Raw genomic sequence first — 22,944 nt, forward strand, 5'->3', positions numbered from 1 at the left:
AATAAAGAGTCCCTTGATAAAATGCCTTGCTTAAAAATAAGAAAAATAACTTCATTAGTAAAAATAGGAAAATATAAGTTTCGTAAATAATATTTCATATTAATTATGCCATTTCACCTTCTAATACACATTATCTTGCTCCGCAACTCTTAGCTTATAGTTTCATTCGCGCCTCTTATAATATTTGCCAAAATCATATAACAATATTTTAATTTTAAACTAATATTTTTACTTATATATCGATCACCTAAAGCAATTTATTTATTATGAGTTCAATTACCGAAACAACCCTTTTTTACTTGTCAATATTCCAATTATATCCCTAGTTTCGGATCCATAACAGTTCTAACCCGCTTTCTCTTCCTCTCTTACCTTTTGCCTCCGCTTCTACTCTCTACACTTCTTCGCCGACGCCGTATTTGGTCACCGGAGGTCGCCGCCGTCACTCGCCGCCAAATCCGCCGGCATCGGAAAGTGCTCCACTTATTCCGGTTACGACCCCACACACATTTTGTTCCCAATTTGTAAGTTTACGGCCATGTTCTCATTCAATTTTTGTTCAATAATCGCTGAGAAATATTATTAGGTTCTATGTATTCGGAGTTATGCTTGTGTTTTCTGTTACGTGAGTCATTAGTTCTTCATACGAAGAGCAAATCAGTGGTTACCGAAAGATGTGAACATTTAGTTTGTGGTGCGTGATTTTCTAACTGATTGATGGTGAACTGTAATTAGGTTTTGATTGTTAAATCTTTAGAGAAATAACACACGAAATAATTTGAAAGAATATGTATGACTGAAGTGAAATACGGTGGAGGTTATCTATCTTTTTTGTGCTTTGCTCATTTGTGAAATATGGTGCTTGAACATTAATGTATGGATTTTATGGTTTGTGAACTCACCTATGCTGTTAGTGTATTTCTAATTATCCAAAGTTTCTAGTGCCGAGGTCTATCGGAAACAACCTCTCTAATGTGTGTGTACACACTATCCTCCCCAAATCCCACTAGTGGGATTATACGTCCGGGATGGGTTATTTGTCTTAGATGCGGAATCACTAAGATCATGCATCACTCTTGAGGCAATTGATGCCTGTATTTTGCTTCATATCCATGTTTCTGATTGCACATTTTTGAAAACTTCTGCTTGCTGAAGCATCGTCTTTTATAACAACTTTGAAGATAATCTTCTGTAAATGCTTGAAATTGATGTCGACTCTCTCTATGCTGTCACTTCTAATCCAGAATATCTGTAGAGGTAGCTTATGTTCGTGGGATGTTAACATTTGTGCTGTTGTATAGCTATCCATAAATACATGATCATTGATAGATGTTCTTTTACTAGTGGATATTATTAGGGCTCTATTAGCCACTATTTAATAGGTTTATGTATTGTTCTAATCAGTAAGTCTCTAGGGGACGTTTCCTATAAAAGAACTCACCTATTTGAGCTACACATTGCTGGTTCCGTTCAGAGGAGGGTTGTGGTAGTATTAAAAAAAGTAACTAGGGTCATTGAGTTGTTGCTGTTGGAATGAGACTCCTGCATATTTTATTCCCCATATTTCTCCCTCCCATGGTACCTGATTGTCCTCTTATGCTTACTAGATTTAGTCTGTCTCTTACATTATGAATTATTTCTTCAATGTAAATTCACTAAAAGGCTATCTCACTAATCATTTTCTCCAATTTCTCTTCATCTCTCAGGCTGCTGTCTCGTATTGCATTCATTCAATGAAGTGCTGAGAATAATCTAGCGTGGGTTTTCTCTCTTGATGACTTCCCCTGAACGAGTAAGGAGTTATCTGAAACAGGATGACCCAGACTTAAAGTTGGACGATGACTGGGAAGGGGATGATAAGAGAAAATACAGGTCAAGTAATTCAAGGTCTGGCAACAGTGAAGAAGCTGAAGGTTTAGATAGTAATGGAAGAAGGAGAAGTACTGTAGACAGAAATGAGAGTCGGAAAAGATCAGGTGGATCAAGCAAAACGGATATTGATGAGGATGACTATGAGGGAAACGACTTGCGGTCCAAATTGATGAAGAAGAAGCAGGGGGAGAATACATTGGAGACGTTGAGCAATTGGTATCGGGATGGAGAACTTGGGGGAAAGTATGATAATGGAGACAGAACTGGGGATAGAGGACAATTCCTAGCTAATGAGAGTGTTCGAAGGAAATCAACTTCAAGGTTTTCTGATGGTGATGGTTCCCAGACAAGGAATCAAGGTAAAAATGAAAAGCTACTTGGTGGGGATTCTGAAAATGCAATGGAAAGGGACTCTAGACGTTTGGAAAGGAAGGATAGCACCAAAGAAAAGGAGAATGTGCAGTTGGATAGCCTTAAAAATTCAAATGGAGACAAAAATAATAAATACCTGGAAAGTGGCGAGACAAAAACTGACTCTGACAGGAGTAAGAAAGTCAGGTTGTATGCTATAGAGGAAGACAGTGGTGGAACATCTTCTATACAAGAAGATAAGTTGAGCATAGAGAGAGTTGAGGAGCATAGACAGATAAAAAGTGCCACAAGTCATCACACGGCTGAAAGTCATGAAAGGTCTATGGTAGCAGGTGATGACGGTGGCTCATTGGTGCGAGAAAGAAATAGGAGAGAGATGGATTCCTCTGATAGGTCCAGAACACCTGAGAGAAGTGGAAGGCGCCGTTACGACTCAGAAAGCGTTGAGATGGAATATGAAAAACGAGATACCTTCAGGAGGAAAGAACAAGAAAAAGATGGTGTGAGAGATGATAAATCAAAAGGAAGGGATGACGGCAGGAGTGATAGAAACAGAGTTCGGGATGGTTCCAAAGATGGGTGGAAAAGAAGGCAAGGGAACTTTGTTGACAAGGAAATGAAGGAAGGCGAGACACCTTACGAACATGGCAGAGAGTGGGAAATACCCAGACGTGGTTGGATTGACAATGAAAGGCCTCGTTCTGGTGGTAGAAAAGATGGAAATAGGACTGAAGCCTTGAAAACTTCATCGAAATATGGAATTTCAAATGACAATTATGATGTCATAGAGATCCAAACCAGGCCATTTGACTATGGTAGGGAGGAGGCCATATCTTCTGCAGCAAGAACAACTGAAGTTAATCAGAGTTCTGATGCAAAATCACTTCCAGATGATGAGAACTATGCCAGGGAAGGCAGGGGAAGAAACATGAATTGGTCAGGCCAATCTGGTCCAGATTTAAGGGATACGTCAGGTGACAGTTCAAATAAGGATGAGATTGAAGCAAGGGGTCAGAAAGGAGATGCATCTATTCGAGCTGCCTGGGGCCAACCTTCCAGTTCAGAACCTTCATATGTAAACCAGGAACCGTCTTCCTTCAATAGATCTGTCCCAATAGGTTCTAAAGGAGGTAGGGTTGGGAGAGGAGGAAGAGGGAGGCCTACAGGAAGGGATGGCCACCAATTCGGACCTCCAATGCCAATGATGGGATCACCTTTTGGACCACTTGGAATGCCGTCGCCTGGATCTGTGCAATCTTTAGCTCCTAACATGTCACCTGCTCCAGGTCCACCTATGTCCCCTTTCATTCCTCCATTTTCGTCTCCTCTGGTTTGGCCTGGAGGCCGAGGTGTTGAGATGAATATGCTAGGTGTTCCACCTGGACTTCCACCTGTTCTGTCTGGACCTGGATTTCCCCCTAATTTGGGGAATCTGCCAAATCATGCAATGTATTTTAATCAACTAGGTCCTGGAAGAGGAACACCACCTAACATGTCTGGTCCAAATTTTAATGCACTAATACCAGGAGGTCGTGGACAGGTTAAAGATAAAGCTAATGCAGGTTGGGTGCCTTCTCGAGCTAATGCGCCACCTGGAAAAGCTCCTTCTAGGGGTGAGCAGAATGATTATTCCCAAAATTTTGTAGACACTGGCACGAGGCCTCAAAATTTCATCAGGGAATTAGAGCTTACCAGTGTTATTGAGGACTATCCCAAGCTTCGAGAACTTATTCAAAGGAAGGATGAGATTGTTGTCAAATCTTCTTCATCTCCCATGTATTACAAATGTGACCTACATGAGCAGGAGCTCTCCCCAGAGTTATTTGGGACCAAATTTGATGTCATTCTAATTGACCCCCCATGGGAGGAATATGTTCATCGAGCTCCTGGTGTCACTGACCATATGGCATACTGGACATTTGAGGAAATAATGAATCTCAAAATTGAGGTATGACTTTTGCATGTCAACCTGGTTCTTTACTCTAAATATTTTTACTGTTGCTTTGGAGTAGGCTGGTGGAGAACCTCGTGTGCAAAAAATGTTGTGTTATTAGCAACTTTTACTTTGACTTATACAGTTGTACTTCTATTTTTTTTAAAATGGCTACAGAGTAGTTGGTTCTTTACTCTGTCCTGTCAGCTTCTCCTTTCTGAGCCTAAAGATGGTGTAAACTGTCTATTCTCAGGCAATTGCTGACACTCCATCATTTGTTTTCCTTTGGGTTGGTGATGGCGTGGGGCTTGAGCAAGGGCGCCAATGTCTGAAGAAGGTATGTAGTTTAAACAATTTGAGAAATACTCTATGTTCATGAATGTCTTATCGGTAACAAACTCTCTACCTTCCCCACTTGTGGGATTACACTTGGTATGTTGTTGTTGTACTCTATGGTCATGAATCTGCTGATTGCTGCTTTTGATATCTTCCTTCTGCTACTGCCACAGATGAGCACAATCACAACTAGATGCATCTGTTGGTTGCTGTTTTCAATATTAGGTCATTGTAATTATTTCTAAACATTGTTCTCTCCATTCTGCAGTGGGGATTCCGCAGATGTGAGGACATATGTTGGGTGAAAACAAATAAGACCACTGCAACTCCAGGATTGCGTCATGATTCCCATACTTTATTGCAGCATACAAAGGTTTATATCCTGTTCACTCATTTCACCATGCTTGGTAGTTTTCCATCATATGGAACTTACGTTCTGCTGTTCACTGTCATGGTATAGGAGCACTGCCTTTTGGGCATAAAAGGAACTGTTCGTCGTAGTACCGATGGCCATATAATTCATGCGAATATTGACACAGATGTGATTATTGCTGAGGAACCTCCTTATGGTAGATTCTTTCTCATTCCAGACAATGCTGTGTGTGCATTTTATGTTTGCTTTGTGCAGAGTAGAAATGTTAATCATGAAATATGGGTCGCAGAAACTGACTGCATGTTGCTTCTGTCATCCACTTTCCAATTGTTTGTTCTCCTATAGAAGTAAGATACTGATAGAGCTACTGACCTATGGCAATAACAACAACAACAATAACAATTATGCTTCAGTCCCAAACAAGTTGGGGTTGGGGTTGATTATATGAAATTATGAATCCTCACCGACCCCGCACCTTCATTTAAACTCATCTCATGCCAATACTATGAAAATGAGAACTTATCAGAAGCTCTATATATCTTCTATATGTATAGATCTCCGAAAGGCTAAACCACTCCTAGAATGCATAGGACCTATAAAATAAAAGTTCTAACATCTATAAGGCATTGTGGTCTATATCAATTCTCCATAACAACAACAACAACAACAACAACAACAACCCAGTGAAATCCCACTAGGTGGGGTCTGGGGAGGGTAAGTAGTACGCAGACCTTGCCACTACCTCGTGGAGGTAGAGAGGCTGTTTCCAAGAGACCCTCAGCTCAAGAATCAATTCTCCATAACCACTTACATAATAAACTTGGTTTTGTAATATGAAGTTTCTGATCCCCAAATCCCCTAACATTTTACTGGATGAGACAGATTTCCACCTAACTAAATGAGTTCCCTTGTTACTTTGTCAAAGAAAGTTTCTTCTCAAGTAATCCAATCTTTCTCCACCTTAGCGGGGTGTGGGTTTACATAATATAAGTGGGAAACGCATTACTAATCATTATGTGACCCTGTCTCCCAAGGATAAATATTGTGCCTTCCATCTTGTCAACCTCTTTATCACATTTATCAATCCCCCCATTGCATATGTGCATAGACCTATTCTTTGCCCCCAAAGACAGTCCCAAATTTGTCGTAGGTAATAAATATCCTTGCATCACATCCCAGAACACCAGCCAACACCTGAATAATTGCTCAATTTGGCATCACAAAAGACCAGTGTATCATCAGCAGAGAGTAGCGGAGGAATCTCCACTCCCTCATTCCTGCTATCCACCTAAAAGCCCCTAATTCAGCCATAAGAACCAGCCATCTTCAGTTTTCTCCTCCTTGTTTGGTTTGCTCATAAAACGAGGACAATTACCATTCCCTGGGTGGGTGAAGGCTGAGAGACTGATGGAGTGGGGATTCTGTCTTATGAATTGCTCCTTTCACTATTTTTTTGGGCTTTCTTTATGCTTTCGGTCCCGTTTTGGTGTTGGATATGCCTTTCAGTTGAAACCTGGACTTTTACCAGAATTCTGTATGAACACATCTTGAATAGAGCCTTTTGTGGTTGTTTGGTATGTGAACAAGATTATTTAGTGGATATAAATTTAATTGGTAGATATTTGGTTCATTGGTCTAGAAATAGGATATATGGGGCATAATAAATGTGTTCGGTTTCACACTAGATAACATTGAATAAACTTTTATTTTCAATTTTAACCTTGGCTTTCTTGAAAGACTTTGGAAGAAGAGCTTTGGAGAAGGGCAAATGTGTCATGTTGTTGTTTTATCCCTGGATTATTGTTTTTCCACATTGAATGTGGTGTAAAATAATACAGCAATTGTGGTATAAATAAACATAGAATTACCAATCCCGAAATTAAAAATTCAACAAAACCCGGAATAATAAGCCACATTTTATTCCGGAATTATTATCCTTCATCCTCATAACTAAATGATCCCTCAGTTTTCTTCTCCTGTCGTTCAAGTCTAAGTTGCTTGGACTCTTCACTTTCGGTGCCACATCCGTGTCGCTACGATGTGGGTGTGGGATCCATACCGGATTTGGTCAACTGATTTTGGTACTTTGACCAAAATTGACGGAGAAATTCGGAATAAATACCTATGATTTTTGTAATCAAAACAAAAACTAAGGTGAAATTGAAGAAAATGGAATAACTTGTTAGTAGAAATTTCGATGTCAGTCCTTTTCCTTTTATCTCTTTCGGGATCCTCCTCTTGATCAATAATTTCTCTTTGAAATACCTTGTAAGTTTTCAAAATAATGTCTTATAATTTAGACATATAATTCTTTTTTTGGATATTTGAATTATTTTTAGCTGAATCTGAGCACCTGTATCCATACCTGGATTCGTACCCCCGAATCTTAAAATTAAGAACACGAAGGATCTGACCTCTAGATCCACACCTATATCAGACACCCGCAACCCGAGTCTGAGCAACTTAGGTTCAAGTTATGGTAGTCCTTGATTGGTTTGTTATTTCCAAGTTATGTAACAGCTATTGCTTCTGCTGGAGAAAGTTTAGAAGTTAAACTATCATGTGATTCATGAACTGCACGTAATTTGGATTCTGTCCTAAAATGAACGAAATTTTAACGTAATATGCTGCATTGTCTCTCTGCACTGGGTATGCACAATGGCTGAGCTCTTTGAATTGCTACTGGTCCCCTTATGCAGGATCAAGTGCAAAGCCTGAAGATATGTACCGTATAATTGAGCATTTTGCACTTGGCCGGAGAAGGCTTGAGCTCTTTGGTGAAGATCATAATATTCGATCTGGCTGGCTGACTGTTGGTAATGGATTATCTTCATCGAATTTCAGTGCAGAGGTAAACTTTTAGTTACCCTTCCTTTAGTTCATTTTATTTATGAGACATGGAGAGTATATAGTTGCTCTGTCTTTCACCCCCCCTAATCACCCAAAATAACTCAGGTAGGGGTTTGGGGAGGGGGAGAAAGAAATAACATGCATTTTGTCGGCAGATTCCTGCTCTTCTCAGTATGCATCAGACCTGCTTAGTTATTCTGTCCTATTCATTTTCCTTTGTGTTCTCTCAATGGTATATTTCAATAGTTGTCTTCATTTGGAAACAAAGATTGGTGATTTGTGATCTCTTCCCCAAATATGTCTGAAGATCAAAAGATTGGCTTAATCTTGTACACTGAAATAATTTAGTGTGTGTGTATTATGCTGTCTTCGTTACTTACTGTAGATTTTGAAAAATTTCAGGCCTATGTGCGGAATTTTGCTGATAGAGATGGGAAAGTGTGGCAGGGTGGGGGAGGGAGGAATCCACCACCAGATGCCCCACATCTTGTTGTTACGACACCTGAAATAGAGGCTCTTCGTCCCAAGTCGCCAATGAAGAATCAGCAGCATCAGTCAGCATCTATATCTATGACAACAAACAACTCATCCAACAAGAGGGCAACCGGGAACTCACCCCAAAATAATACTAATTCACAAAATGTGAATCAAGAAACCTCTAGCTCTAACAACCCGAATTCAGGTCCTTGGGCTCCTCCAATGGAGATTTTTCCTGGGAGAGAGGATGGACATATGATTTCAGATAATAGGCTTTTCGATATGTATGGGTATAATGCAGCCTTTAGACAGACAAACTCTGAATTCTTGTAGTGACAAAACCACATTCTCCGCGCCGTGAACAGTTCTTTTTTACGTTACGATATTGTGGTCATGAAGACGTCTTCATTTCTTTAATCTGTTGATGATTCAGTAGAGAATTGAGTATATATATTCTTCATCAATGGATAATTGAGGATCTTCTGTTGTTCAACCTACTTGATATTTGTCTTGCTCTTAGCTCCTACTATCTCCAAATTTTATTTGGGTTTCTCAAATGTAGTACATTTGTCCTATTTTATCTTTCTTATTATACAAAAGAACTAAACACAACTAACAATAAAAAATTATACTGCTTCGGTTTTTTATTTGTTTGTCTTGCTTTTTGTTTTATTCTGTTTAAAAAAGTTTGCCTCTTTTTTTGACTACTCTTGAATTTCAACTTTTCGTATCAAGATTATAAAATTAAAAAGATATTTTTATATAATCTATATATTTCTTTTGTTTTATTTTCTTTGTTAGTTTGTTTAAAAAGTAGCATTTCTTTTCTTTTTTGTCAATTCTTTAGTTTTAATTTTTCACAAGATCAAAGAGTATTTGATACATTCATTCTACTCTACATATCTCTTATTTACTTTTTTTTAAACTCAGTATTGGAGAGTAATATATATTTTTTAGTTTAAGACTAAAGAGGGTCACAAATATTCCTTTTCTCTTTTAAACCTCCTAAATTAAAACTAAATTCAAATAAATATTTTTCAATCTTGATGAAATTAAACATGAATCCGATTAGTAAAAAATAATAAATTACGTATTCATTATGTCAAAGTTGATCGGGTCAATTTTCCTTTGATCCATCGAGGTTCGGATCCATAATACTTTAAACCCGATTTCCTTTATCTTCCCTTTGCTTCCACATACCTCCTCCATATTTCTACGACGACGCCGTGAATTGATCACCGGAGATCACTCGCCACCGAATCCGCCGGCATCGGAAGGTGCTCTACTTCTTCTGTTTCTCAGTGTAAATTCTAAATATTCGGAATATGCTTGTGTTTTCTGTTATTTGAGTCCTTAAGTCTTCATACAAAGATATACATGAGTTTCCGAAAGATTATTGAACTTTTAGTTTGTGGTGTTTAGTTTGGAACTGATTGATTGAATTATAATTAGGTAGTGATTGTTAATAGCCTGATTAGCTAAGCTTTTGGGAAGCCAAAAATGGTAGTGATTATCTTAGATAGTTGAGGTATTTGGCCAAGCCTAAGTATTTTTGAGCAGTAGCAGAAGTTGTTACTCAAAAGCTGAAAAAGGGAACACTTTTGGAACCTTGGCCAAACACAAGTTACTGCTCTAAGGCAAAAGTGTTTTTGCAAATTGATTAGTCAAACACAAACTGCCAAATTCTAGAAGTACTTTTTTGAAAAACATTTTTTCCAGTCTAATAAAAAAAATTTGGTGCAAGTTTATTGGAAGCGTATGTGTGACCTAAATGGAATAAGGTGGCGGTTATCAATCTTTTTTCTGTGCTCTGTTCTTTTGTCGAAAATGGTGCTTGACCATGTGAAACATATTGCTGGTTCCACTCAGAGGAAGATTGTGGTGGGTTCAAAATAGTATTTAGCATCATTGAGTTGAAACTATTGGAATGAAACTCCTGTTTAACCTGCATAGTTTATTCTCTGTATTTCTCTCTCCCATGGTACCTCATTGTCTCTTATAATTACAATATTTTGTCTGTGTCTTATATCATGAATTGTTGCCTGAATTTAGATTCACAGTAAGGTCAGCTCATCAATCATTTTCTCCATTTCTCTCTATCTCTCAGGAGGCTATCTGGTATTGCATCATTCAATGAAGTGCTGAGAATCATCTAGTGAGGGTAATTTCTGTTGATGGCTTCCCCTGAACGACGAAGGAGTTATCTGAAACAGGATGACCTAGACTTAAAGTTTGACGATGACTGGGAAGGGGATGATAAGAGAAAATACAGGTCAAGTAAGTCAAGGCCTGGCAACAGTGAAGAAGCTGAAGGTTTAGATAGTAATGAAAGAAGGAGAAGTACATTGGAAAGAAATGAGAGTCGGAAAAGATCAGGAGGATCAAGCAAAGCTGATATTGGTGAGGATGACTATGAGGCTGAAAACGACTTGCGGTCCAAATTGACAAAGAAGAAACACGGTGAGAATACATTGGAGACATTGAGCAATTGGTATCAGGATGGAGAACTTGGGGGCAAGTATGATAATGGAGATAAAACAGGGGATAGAGGACAAATCCTAGCTAATGATGGTGTCAGAAGGAAATCAACTTCCAGGTTTTCTGATGGTGATGGTTCCCAGACAAGAAATAAAGGTAATAATGAGAAGCTACATGGTGGGGACTCTGGAAATGCACTGGAAAGGGATTCTAGACATTTGGAAAGAAAGGACAGTACCACAGAAAAGGGTCATGTGTTGTTAGATAGCCTTAAAGAGTCAAATAGAGACAAGAATGGTAAATACCCAGAAAGTGACGAGAGAAAAATTGACTATGATAGGATTAAGAAAGGCAGGTCGTATGCTATAGAGGAAGACAGAGGAGGAGCATTTTCTATACGGGACGATAAATTGAGCATAGAGAGATTTGAGGAGCATAGACAGCTAAAAGGTGCCACAAGTCATGACATTGCGGAAAGCCGTGAAAGGTCTGCGGTCGCAGGTGATGACGGTGGCTCACGGGTGCGAGAGAGAACTAGGAGAGAGTTGGACTCCTCTGATAGGCCCAGGACACCTGAGAAGGGTGGAAGACGCCATTACGATTTAGAAAGCGTTGAGATGGAATATGAAAAAAGAGATACTTTCAGGAGGAAAGAACAAGAAAAAGATGGTGCGAGAGATGATAAATCAAAAGGAAGGGATGATGGCAGGAGCGATAGAAACAGAGTTAGGGATGGGTCCAAAGATGGGTGGAAAAGAAGGCAAGGGAACTTTGTTGACAAGGAAATAAAAGAAGGTGAGACACCTTATGAACATGGAAGAGAGTGGGAAATGCCCCGACGTGGGTGGATTGACAATGAAAGGCCTCGTTCTGGTGGTAGAAAAGATGGAAATAGGACTGAAGCCTTGAAAACTTCATCGAAATATGGAATTTCAAATGACAATTATGATGTCATAGAGATCCAAACCAGGCCATTTGACTATGGTAGGGAGGAGGCCATATCTTCAGCAGCAAGAACAACTGAAGTTAATCAGAGTTCTGATGCAAAATCAGTTCCAGATGATGAGAACTATGCCTTTCCTAGGGATGACAGGGGAAGAAACATGAATTGGTCAGGCCAATCTGCTCAAGATATAAAGAATACATCAGGTGATGGTTCATATAGGGATGAGACTGAATCAAGGCCCCAGAAAGGAGATGCATCTGTTCGAGCTGCCTTCGGCCAAACTTCCAATAGTGGTTCAGAACCTCCATATGGAAACCAGGAACCATCTTCCTTCAATAGAGATGTTCCAATGGGTTCTAAAGGAAGTAGGGTTGGGAGAGGAGGAAGAGGGAGGCCCACAGGAAGAGATGGCCACCAGTTTGGACCTCCAATGCCAATGATGGGATCACCTTTTGGACCACTTGGAATGCCATCACCTGGATCTTTGCAGTCTTTAGCTCCTAACATGTCACCTGCTCCAGGTCCTCCAATGGCTCCTGGTGTTTTCATTCCTCCATTTTCACCTCCTGTGGTTTGGCCTGGAGCCCGAGGTCTTGAGATGAATATGCTAGGTGTTCCACCTGGACTCTCACCTGTGCTTCCTGGGACTGGATTCCCTCCTAATTTGGGGAATCCAATGTATTTTAATCAATCTGGCCCTGGAAGAGGGACACCGCCAAATATGTCTGGTCCAAATTTTAATGGCCTAATACCAGGAGGTCATGGACAGGTTAAAGATAAAGCTAATGCTGGCTGGGTGCCTCATCGAACTAATGCCCCACCTGGCAAAGCTCCTTCTAGGGGTGAGCAGAATGACTACTCCCAAAATTTTGTAGACACTGGCACGAGGCCTCAAAATTTTATCAGGGAACTAGAACTTACCAGTGTTGTTGAGGACTATCCCAAGCTTCGAGAACTTATTCAAAGGAAGGATGAGATTGTTGTCAATTCTTCTTCGCCTCCCATGTATTTCAAATGCGACCTGCTTGAGCATGAGCTGTCACCGGATTTTTTTGGGACCAAATTTGATGTCATTCTAATAGACCCCCCATGGGAGGAATATGTTCATCGAGCTCCTGGTGTCACTGACCATATGGAGTACTGGACGTTTGAGGAAATAATGAATCTCAAAATTGAGGTATGACTTTTGCATGTCAGCCTGGTTCTTTACTCTTGATACTTTAACTGTTGCTTTAGAGTAGGATGCAGTGAACCTCAGGTGCAAAACTTGTTCGTTGTTATTATCTACTCTTATTTTTACTTGTATTGTTATGCCGTAGCATACTACACGGAGGAAGTATATTAGCAAGATACCCATTTTTTTAATTTCCTAAAATGTCCTTAATAACACACTAGCAGCAAATGAGCTAAATGGATTTTCTGTCTTTTAGGTTATTCAATGCTCTTCACCATTACACCCAGCGTTTGAACAAGGAAAAGTAGCCAACTTTAATTTCCTTTGCTGCAAGCTCTCTTTTTACGGATTTCTACCCATTTCCGTAGCTTCAATTTTTTTATTGATGGATTGTTAATTATGTCTTTAAATTGAGATTCTTCCAACCATTAAACCAGTATTCTTTCAACTTAAACCAATTTCGGCAGATCTAATTTTGTAATCATCTATAAATCCTCCACAAGAAGTTCCATTGACACTAAACCCAAAAACTGAACTCACTTTCCGCAGAAAATAAATAATCGTAATGTCTTTTGGTAAGAAAAAGGAGCTTTATAATCTTGCTGGTGTATAAGTTGCAAAAATGCATGATAAGCTCCTTAAAGCTAAAGAGGCGATTGATCACATGTGTAACTCCATTGATGTTGTAGTGTATTTTTCCAAGATTGGCCCGAAATATCTAAAACAAAATACAAAAGAAGATAATATGGGATTTAGTCAAAAAGATCTAGGTATGGAAACTGAAGAACACTTTATAGTTATTAGAAATTATGGCCATGGTACCTTTAATTTGACATTGAAGATGAAACTGGAAATGGCAGAGAGGGTGGGGAAAGAAGAGGAGGATAGACAAAGGGAGAGACTCAAAAGTCAAGAGAGACACGGGAAAATGGAGTATCAGATATGTTGGGTTTATTATATTTATAAAAAGACCAAAAAACCTCATATATTAATATGTACCAATCCGATAAGCTATTAAGGGTATTTTGGGTAAAGCAAAAATGGGTATCTTGCTAACATACTACCTTCATGTAGTATGTAAACTATATATATATATATATATATATATATATAGAGAGAGAGAGAGAGAGAGAGAGAGAGAGAGATTAAATGTCTGCATAATTGTTGGTTTGTCACTCAGACCTGTTAGATTCTCCTTTCCGGGACTAAAGATGGTGTGAACTGTCTATTCTCAGGCAATTGCTGACACTCCATCATTTGTTTTTCTTTGGGTTGGTGATGGTGTGGGGCTTGAGCAAGGACGGCAATGTTTGAAGAAGGTATGTAGTTCAACCAATCTGAGAAACACTCTATGGTCATGAATCTGCTGATTGCTGCTTTTGATATCTTCCTTCTGCTGCTGCACCACAGATGAGCACAATCACAATCACATGCATCTATTGGTTGCAGTTTTCAATATTAGGTCATTGTGATTATTTTTAAATATTGTTCTCTCCATTCTGCAGTGGGGATTCCGCAGATGTGAGGACATATGTTGGGTGAAAACAAACAAAACCAATGCAACTCCAGGATTACGGCATGATTCCCATACTTTATTTCAGCATACAAAGGTTTTTAACATTATGCCCTCTCATTTCCCCATATGTGTATTTTCCATCATATATAACTTACATTCTGCTTGTCCCTGTCATGACATAGGAACACTGCCTTTTGGGCATAAAAGGAACTGTTCGTCGTAGTACCGATGGGCATATAATTCATGCAAATATTGACACAGATGTGATTATTGCTGAGGAACCTCCTTATGGTAGATTCTTTTTCATTCCAGACAATGCTGTGTGTGGTTTATGTTCTCTTGTGCAGATTAGAAATGTTAATCATGAAATATAGGGTTGCAGACACTGACAGCATGTTGCTTTTTCTCATCCACTTTCCAATTGTTTGTGTTCCTATGTGAGTAAGATACTTGATAGAAGCTACTGAGGCTGATCTAACAGCACTAATTCGAAAATATGGATTTCTCTCAAGTGATACACACACACATATAGTTGTTTGTAATTAACGATAATAATGTTGTGAAATAAAAAAAAAGTGTTTCTTTGAGTCTTACAAGGAAAACTGTCCTTTTTGAGGTTGATGGATTTTCCCTGTCTTCAAATGATGCTTTTTTTCCTTTACCTTTTGGGGTTTTCTTCTCATTTGGCTTACTCACAAAATGAGAAGAACAAACTCCTTTACCTGGGGTGAAGGGTGGGAGACAGATGAGGTGGAGATTCTGTCTTATGAATTGCTCTTTTCACTTTTTCTTTTTGGCGTTCTGTGTAATTTCCAGCTGGTTTTGGTGTTGGATATGCTTTTCAGTTAACCTCAGCTTTTACCAGAATTCTGTATGAACTGGTTTTGAACAAAATCTTCAATTTTCTCCTCTCATAGTTCAAGTTATGGTAGTCCTTCATTGGTCTGCTATTCCCAAGTTATGTAACAGCTATTGCTGTCTGTGGGAGAACGTTTCGAAGTTGCAACACTATCCTTTGATGCATGAAATGCACGTAATCAGTGGCGTAGATGCCTTGTCCAAAGGGGTGTCACTTTACACCCCTTTGCTGGAATTTATACTGTTTAGATAGGTAATTTTTTTTTATGTATATAAACTACATGTTGAATCCCTTTGAATTCTTCATGTGGTTATTTCTTTATAATTTGACTCCCGTTAGTAAAATTCATGGCTCCGCCATTGCACGTAATCTTGTATCATCCTGTATTCTCTCTGCTAATTTATATTCTGTCTTACAATTAATGGTATTTTAACATAATATGCTGTGTTGTCTCTCTGTACTGAATATGCGTGGTATGCTGTGTTGTCTCTCTGTACTGAATATGTGTAGTGGCTTAGCTTATTTTGTATTGCTATCGGTCACCATATGCAGGATCAACTGTAAAGCCTGAAGATATGTACCGTATAATTGAACATTTTGCGCTTGGCCGGAGAAGGCTTGAGCTCTTTGGTGAAGACCATAATATTCGATCTGGCTGGTTGACTGTTGGTAAAGGATTATCTTCATCGAACTTCAGTGCAGAGGTAAAATTTTAGCTAACCTTTTAGTTTGTTGATTTTATTACCTTGTAGACATGGCAAGGACATAGCTGCTCTGTCTTCTCACCCCCACACTCCCAAATAAATCTCTCAAATTTGTTTTTTTAAGGGTGGGTGTGGGGTGGGGAAGAGAAAATAGAAATATCATTGGACGTGCTTAGTTATTCTGTCGTATTCATTGTCTCTTTGTGTTCTCTCAATTGTATCACTTGAATATGTTGTCTTTATTAGGAAAGAAAGATGGTAATTCTAACCTCATTCCCACGCTTGTTTGAAGATCAAAAGCTTGGCCTATTTTGTACACTTAGGGGTCGTTTGGTAGAGTGTATTAGGAAAAATAATGCATGCATTAGCATTGTGTATTACTAATACTTTGTTTGGTACTCTTTTCCAACCTATGTATAACTAATGCTTGCATTAGTTATACACTCTATTGTGTATTAAGGTGTATATTGCTAATGCCATGGATTTCTAGGTATTAGCAATGCAATGGTTTTAATGCATGCATTAGATTAACTAATGACAAAACTACCCTCTATTATTATTATTATAATTAATATTATTATAATTATTCTTATTATATTTATTATAATTATTATTATTATAGTAAGAATAATTATTATAATAATAATAATAGAGGGTAGTTTTGTCATTAGTTAATCTAATGCATGCATTAAAACCATTGCATTGCTAATACCTAGAAATCCATGGCATTAGCAATATACACCTTAATACACAATAGAGTGTATAACTAATGCAAGCATTAGTTATACATAGGTTGGAAAAGAGTACCAAACAAAGTATTAGTAATACACAATGCTAATGCATGCATTATTTTTCCTAATACACTCTACCAAACGACCCCTTAAATAGTTTACTTTTGCATGTATAATGCTACCTTCGTTATGAATTTGTGTCTTATAATGCTGACTAAAAACTTTGCCAAACTTCAGACCTATGTGCGGAATTTTGCCGATAGGGATGGTAAAGTCTGGCAGGGTGGGGGAGGAAGGAATCCACCACCAGGCGCCCCACATCTTGTTATTACAACACCTGAAATAGAGTCTCTTCGGCCCAAGTCACCAATGAAGAATCAGCAGCAACAGACAGCATCTATATCTGTGATGACAACAAACTCTTCCAACAAGAGGCCAGCCGGTAACTCACCCCAGAATAATAATAATTCGCAAAACGTGAACCAAGAAGCCTCTAGCTCTAACAACCCCAACACAGGCCCTTGGGTTCCACCGATGGAGAGTTTTCAAGGGAGAGAGGGTGGACATATGATATCGGATAATAGGCATTTCGATATGTATGGGTATAATACTGCCTTTAGACAGTCCAACACTGAAAGTTCAGAGTATGAATCTCATAATGCAATGAATTTATTGTAGTGAGAAAATCACATTTGTTGTGTTATTATGTATTTGAATTATTATTTTTTTACCTTATAATATAATGTCAAGGCCATGAAGATGCCTTCCTTTCTTCATATGTGTTCTTTAGCCAGAAGATTGGTGACAGATCCATGAACTCTTTGCTTGAAATGAAATTCTAATTATGTAGTAACTAAGTGGGGAAATAATGATAGTATCGTAGTTTGTATGTACTTTGACTAATTTATCGAGTACAATTTTCTCCTTGTATTCGCGATTAACATTTTTATTATCTTGCTATGATAATGAAATATAGTCAATATACCCTATATCGTTTAGTCAAAGAAGACATCTCAGTCAAAGTCAGATTACTTCGAATAAGTAAAAGAAGAAAGATATCAACTTTACACTATAATTTTTCTAAAAATTCTATGTTTCATTTACAAAATGTATGATTAATCCCAAAATTTGTATTAGAAAAAATTGGAAAAAAAATACTAAAAATAATCAACGAGGTGCTAAAGAAACAGTAAAGTCAGTAAGCGGAGCAAACTTCTCGGCCCAAGTCTTTGATTCCAAATACATTTGAGAAACCCGACCCGCAACCCGACCCATATCCGGCCTGTTATTCGGGTTAGTCTCCACACATTCCAACCCGATCCGAACCAATTTCTCCGCCACCTCCACCGGGTACGAATCCTTCAACCGCTTATCCACCCACCCCCTCACCCCTACACCGCCGTCCTCCGACGCTTTCACCGCCGTCTCGATCACCGAAACCCTAACATATCCACCAGTCTCCTCATCAAATTCGTACTTCACTGCCTCCTTCCCGGAAATCAACTCCAAAACCACCACCCCAAAAGCATACACGTCACTCTTCACCGTCGCCATTCCCGTCCACTGAAACTCCGGCGCCATATATCCTCTCGTACCTTCAAACTTCAAACCTTTACTTCCACATTTCTTCAATTCCGGTGATTTCTTCGGCTTGATTTCACTATCCGAATCCTGGATTTCACTCGGAGTTTCCCCGCAAAGCTCCGCCGTACCGAAATGACAGATCTTCGCATGAAACGAAGGTTCAGTAACAATAATACTTGTGCTTTTGATGTGATTATGTACAAATCCTAAACCTAACCCAGTTGAATGATGAATGTAATCCAAACCATGAGCTATATCCGAAGCAATTTGAATCCTTGATATCCAATTCGAAAGAACAGTAAAATTAGGGTTTCTTCGATTCCTCAAAGCTTCCGATAGATTAACTCCTTGTGTATATTCATACACCAAATATATATAATTTCCAGAAACTGAAGCTCCTTTTAGTGGAATTAAGCTAGAATGGTGACTTCTGCAAATCATTGCTACTTGATCCACAAGCTCATCAGTTTCCATAGGTCGTCGGAATTTTCTCTGTATTACAACCATCTCTTGACCACGAAGAACACAACGCCACGAAGTCGATGTAGATGAAGACGAAAATGGATCCTTTAAGAAATTCTGGGTAGCTGAACGAATTTCTGTGAAATTGTATATATGAGGTTGTTCTGGAAATAGTACTCCTTTAAGGCTTGTTAATGAGTGATGACTTGATTTTGACGAAGCCCATGATTGTGAGTTTTTCAAATTGAGTATGAAACTCTCTGTTGAACCATTTGGGGATATCAAATTCTGGCTTGTAGATAACGACAACTGATGATCATGATCATTCAAAGACGACAACTTTTTTGCAGCCGCAGGTGATTGTGAAGAAGAAGATCTTCTTGGTTTCTGTTTCGGTTCCATAACTTGAGTGGTTAATTTCTTCTTGGATTTACACATGAAGGCAATCAAAATCAAAGGTATCTTATCTATCTTTATCTTTTCGATTCAAAATTGAATTCGCGATCACAACTAGTTTGAGATCGAGAAGTAATTGTTGTTAGAATTGTCATATGAAGGCGGTTGGTGAAGACGTGAGCTGTTTGATCATAATTGTAACTGGTAAAGATTGCTTCTTTTTTTTTGGCCCAATTAAGTCTTTGGTCTTCTTTGGAAATGGCTTATTCTATTAGTGGTGTCTCTTTCTTGGATTGAGTTACTTGAGATGAGTGAGACAGAAAGCCACTAGAAAACTCAATAAAGACTGTGTGTCTGCCTGTTTTTCTTCTCCTCTTTATTAGTAGAAGATGTATATATTTTCATGAAAAATATCTTAAGATAACAGATTGTTCATAAATAAATATATATATATAAACACCTCCGTTCCAAAATACTTGTCACAATTTCCTTTTTAAGAGCCATATTGATAGAAGAAAAATTTGCAATTTATAGTATTTTTTGTATAGTTTTTGAATATTTAAATTTTAACTTTAAAATATTGAATTAATCTAATCTAATCTATAGCTTTGATAATTAGTCAAATTGACTTTTGAGAAGCGAAACATGACAACTATGTTGGAATAATGGAATGGATGGAGTACATTTTTACTCTGAAAATTGTGATTTTTAAGTTTTTATTGTAATTTCTAATGTGTAGCTTTTTTGTCAAAACATTGAGTAAATGATGTCAAAAAAAAGTTGGGAGACTTTCACCCTTGGTACTCATCATTCTGTTTGAATGGATTAACTGTTAGTGATCTGGAAGTCTCTTGTGCAAGGGTCATTGCTCAACATGTCAATGGCTCCTTGTTGACTCCACCCCCAAATTATGTATTAGTGAGGGTCTTTCACCAACTGAGTCAATCCCTCTAGTCTTGTGGATACTAGTGTAAACAAATTTGTGGTGGATGATGAGATGGGCATGAAAACATTAGAACAAATAACATTAGAACAAATAGGAGGTGCCAAATGAGTGATATGATTATGTTTGTAAAATGATTTGCTTACCTTTAAACTATTAGTTATGTCGCTCGGGCTCTCTAAAAATGTTGTTGCACATGTGTCAGATCCTCCAAAAATGCACACGCATCTTTAGACGTTTTTGAAGAGTCCAAGCAACATAGAGTATTAGTTGTAAAAAGTTTATCTTTACAATGAGTGTGAGTGCTTCATTTTTTACTGGTCGTTTGGTATGCGCGATGGGATGGGATAAGCAAGGATATCCCTTGGGAGAAACATTTTATATGGGATAGTAAACCATTTTAGTACAAATAGTGGGATAGAATAATCTTGGGATTAGCTAATACTTCAAACCAAACATGAGATAAAGTTAATCCTGAATTTTATCCCGGGTTTTATTATCCACGTACCAAACGAAGACATCTATGCTTTGGCTATAAGTTCAAATTTTTTTGTTAATTGATGGAAAGAAAAGAAATGGAATGGAACACTGAGTTACATAGCAAATTTTTACTTAAAATTGCTATGTCATGAATATTATTTCTTTTACTTTGTATTACTCAAAACCAATCAACCCTTAATATACTTTTCCCCCCTTTCACCGTTTACAATTGTTGTGGGCAACAAAAGAAACAAAAATGTCATTTTTTATATAAACAAGATTGTGAAGTGACTTGAAATAAGCTGATTGCTCTTGACTGGCTGACTTGGGAACTTCTGCAACTCTTAATCTGTAGTTAATCATGTTAATAAACAGACTGGATGTTCTTTTTTAAAATTGGAACCAGATATTAGTTCGACATTTAAGTACATGAAGCTTGAATGGATAATATCCAATGACTTAATACCTCTGGTTCCTAATTTCCATTTTAATTGCTTTACGCAGTTTCATTTGTTCCAAATTTCCATTTCTGCAACTTAAGTTGGTGCATTGGATGTTGTCGTGTGTCTATTTGGCAGACTTCTACAGTGTCGTAATCAATATTGCTCATTGTGCTTTTGTTTTTTCAGGCAGCAAATATGTGCAGCCATACGAAAGAATACCATTTCACTTGTTTTTGGGAAGAGTTCAACAGGAACAATTTGATCTCCTTAACAGAACCTTTCCTGAGTTGATTTGCAAGGAAGATACCTACCAGATGCAAAAGGCCATGGTAGACATATACCCTCCAGGTATTTTAGATGTTTTGAAGGTAGCATTTTTCTTTTATGATCGAGAAATCCATTTGGAGCCTACCCTATAGGCTAACTCGGGGATGATGGGCCATTCCTCCACCCTTCTCCATTTAAACAACAAAGTTAGTTCGTTTAGCAAGGGCTCAAACATGTGACCTAACACACAAGTCTCTCAACCTTAGCCAACCGAGTTAACCCGTGGGGGTTGAAGGTAGCGTATAATCCACTACATACACTTGAGACATCTTATTAACTTCTTTTAGCCTTTTGGCGTAGACTTGATTATGTAAATTATGAAGTTTATAATACCTTCACTTGTAACAAGATTGATCCCTCAAACTTCTGTAATTTACAACACAATATCGAATAATACAGTTACTTAATCAAGGAAAAAAAAGAAAATTTGTTGGAGGTTGCCATTTGATTTAAACTATATGTGCTGATATTTTCTTATGGTTACCACCAGAGACGAACCCAAGATTTGAAAATTGTGGGTGCACCAATATTAAGCTTAAAAAAGAGGTTCTTCCTTGGACAGAACCCTGGTCGCATACACCCCCGCATAAACATGTGGGTACAACTTACATGTAGAGTTGTATAACCCTCATGTCAATATCCTTTCTAGTTACAAAATATTACCAGAAACGTTCTACTGTCAATTAAAAAAAAAATTAATTTAGTTAGAATCAATTACAATATTTAAGTCACCCATTCTATTGAACCGGCCCTCTAGTTGACCTATCAGTTACTCCATATTTATGAATTCTTATCATAAGTTCGCTTTGCAAAATCTAGACAAGCTTTCTCACAACTCGAAAGAGTAGAAGTTGGAACTGCTCGGCATGATGGCATGCATGCTCTGGCCCTATCTGCGAGACTTGCTATTGCTACATTTGCATTTTGCATCAACATAACTAGTATGCAAATTACAAACAAATTTGTGAAAAAATTATTCTTATTTTTGGTCATTTGCTTTGGTTAATTTCTTAATCTTTGAAAAATAACTATAAAGTTTTGAGACAAGAATTGTATTGTTTCTTAATATATTTATAGCATCTAGGTAAGATAATCCATTATTATCTCCTTATCTATTTCTCTCCCACATATCCTAAACAACCAATATCTGGTGGCATTTAAAAACTTGTTGACTTTTAATTTCTTATTTTATCATTTATGACATGCTTCTAAAACATAGAAAATTAAAAATGCTATGATATGTGATTTAAAATTTTGTTTTATTCAGTTAAGAGACGACCCTTTTATATATAAGAAATTAAATTATATAAATTGATCGTTTACGAATTCTTTTAATCATATTTTACAGTAATTAGCATTTAACATTCTTGTCATTGTCAAAATTTATGATCCATTTCTCTTTCAAAGTTCAAGATTAATGAGCACTTTGGATTATGACATTTTTTGTTATTTTTGTTCTCATGCTATGTGCTTACCTACTTTTTGTATACAAGTTGATTAATGGCCAAAAAATTAGAAAATATATCACTCTCTCTCTTTTCTCACCTACCAAACCTCCTCCACTCATTGACAACTCTAGAAGGGGATTTGTTGGATAATTTAAACTAATGACCACAAATCAAAGAGCAAAAATCAAGAAGAACAAAATGATATCTACCTAAACTAAAAGGTGTGGGTACAATGAAAAA

The 22,944-nt window shown here is 37.8% G+C and overlaps 3 protein-coding genes across 3 annotated transcripts; 2 read left to right on the forward strand and 1 right to left on the reverse strand.

Moving 5' to 3' along the window:
• Positions 1-337: 337 nt before the first annotated feature.
• On the forward strand, positions 338-8,710 carry LOC102581956 (methyltransferase-like protein 1). Its single transcript, XM_006345722.2, has 7 exons — positions 338-524; positions 1,707-4,192; positions 4,431-4,514; positions 4,782-4,886; positions 4,974-5,082; positions 7,586-7,737; positions 8,139-8,710. Exons 2-7 carry the CDS (start codon positions 1,775-1,777, stop codon positions 8,544-8,546), a joined length of 3,276 nt encoding a protein of 1,091 aa, XP_006345784.1. The 5' UTR covers positions 338-524; positions 1,707-1,774; the 3' UTR covers positions 8,547-8,710.
• A 645-nt stretch (positions 8,711-9,355) lies between these two features.
• On the forward strand, positions 9,356-17,397 carry LOC102581625 (methyltransferase-like protein 1). Its single transcript, XM_006345721.2, has 7 exons — positions 9,356-9,490; positions 10,321-12,814; positions 14,047-14,130; positions 14,317-14,421; positions 14,510-14,618; positions 15,739-15,890; positions 16,859-17,397. Exons 2-7 carry the CDS (start codon positions 10,388-10,390, stop codon positions 17,297-17,299), a joined length of 3,318 nt encoding a protein of 1,105 aa, XP_006345783.1. The 5' UTR covers positions 9,356-9,490; positions 10,321-10,387; the 3' UTR covers positions 17,300-17,397.
• Positions 17,398-17,684: 287 nt separating this feature from the next.
• On the reverse strand, positions 17,685-19,443 carry LOC102582283 (lysM domain receptor-like kinase 3). The gene has a single exon (XM_006345723.2). It carries the CDS (start codon positions 19,103-19,105, stop codon positions 17,789-17,791), a length of 1,317 nt encoding a protein of 438 aa, XP_006345785.1. The 5' UTR covers positions 19,106-19,443; the 3' UTR covers positions 17,685-17,788.
• Between the last annotated feature and the right edge of the window lie 3,501 nt (positions 19,444-22,944).

This window comes from Solanum tuberosum, unplaced genomic scaffold (genome assembly GCF_000226075.1).
Source record: "Solanum tuberosum cultivar DM 1-3 516 R44 unplaced genomic scaffold, SolTub_3.0 scf00072, whole genome shotgun sequence".
Classification (NCBI taxonomy): Eukaryota; Viridiplantae; Streptophyta; class Magnoliopsida; order Solanales; family Solanaceae; genus Solanum; species Solanum tuberosum.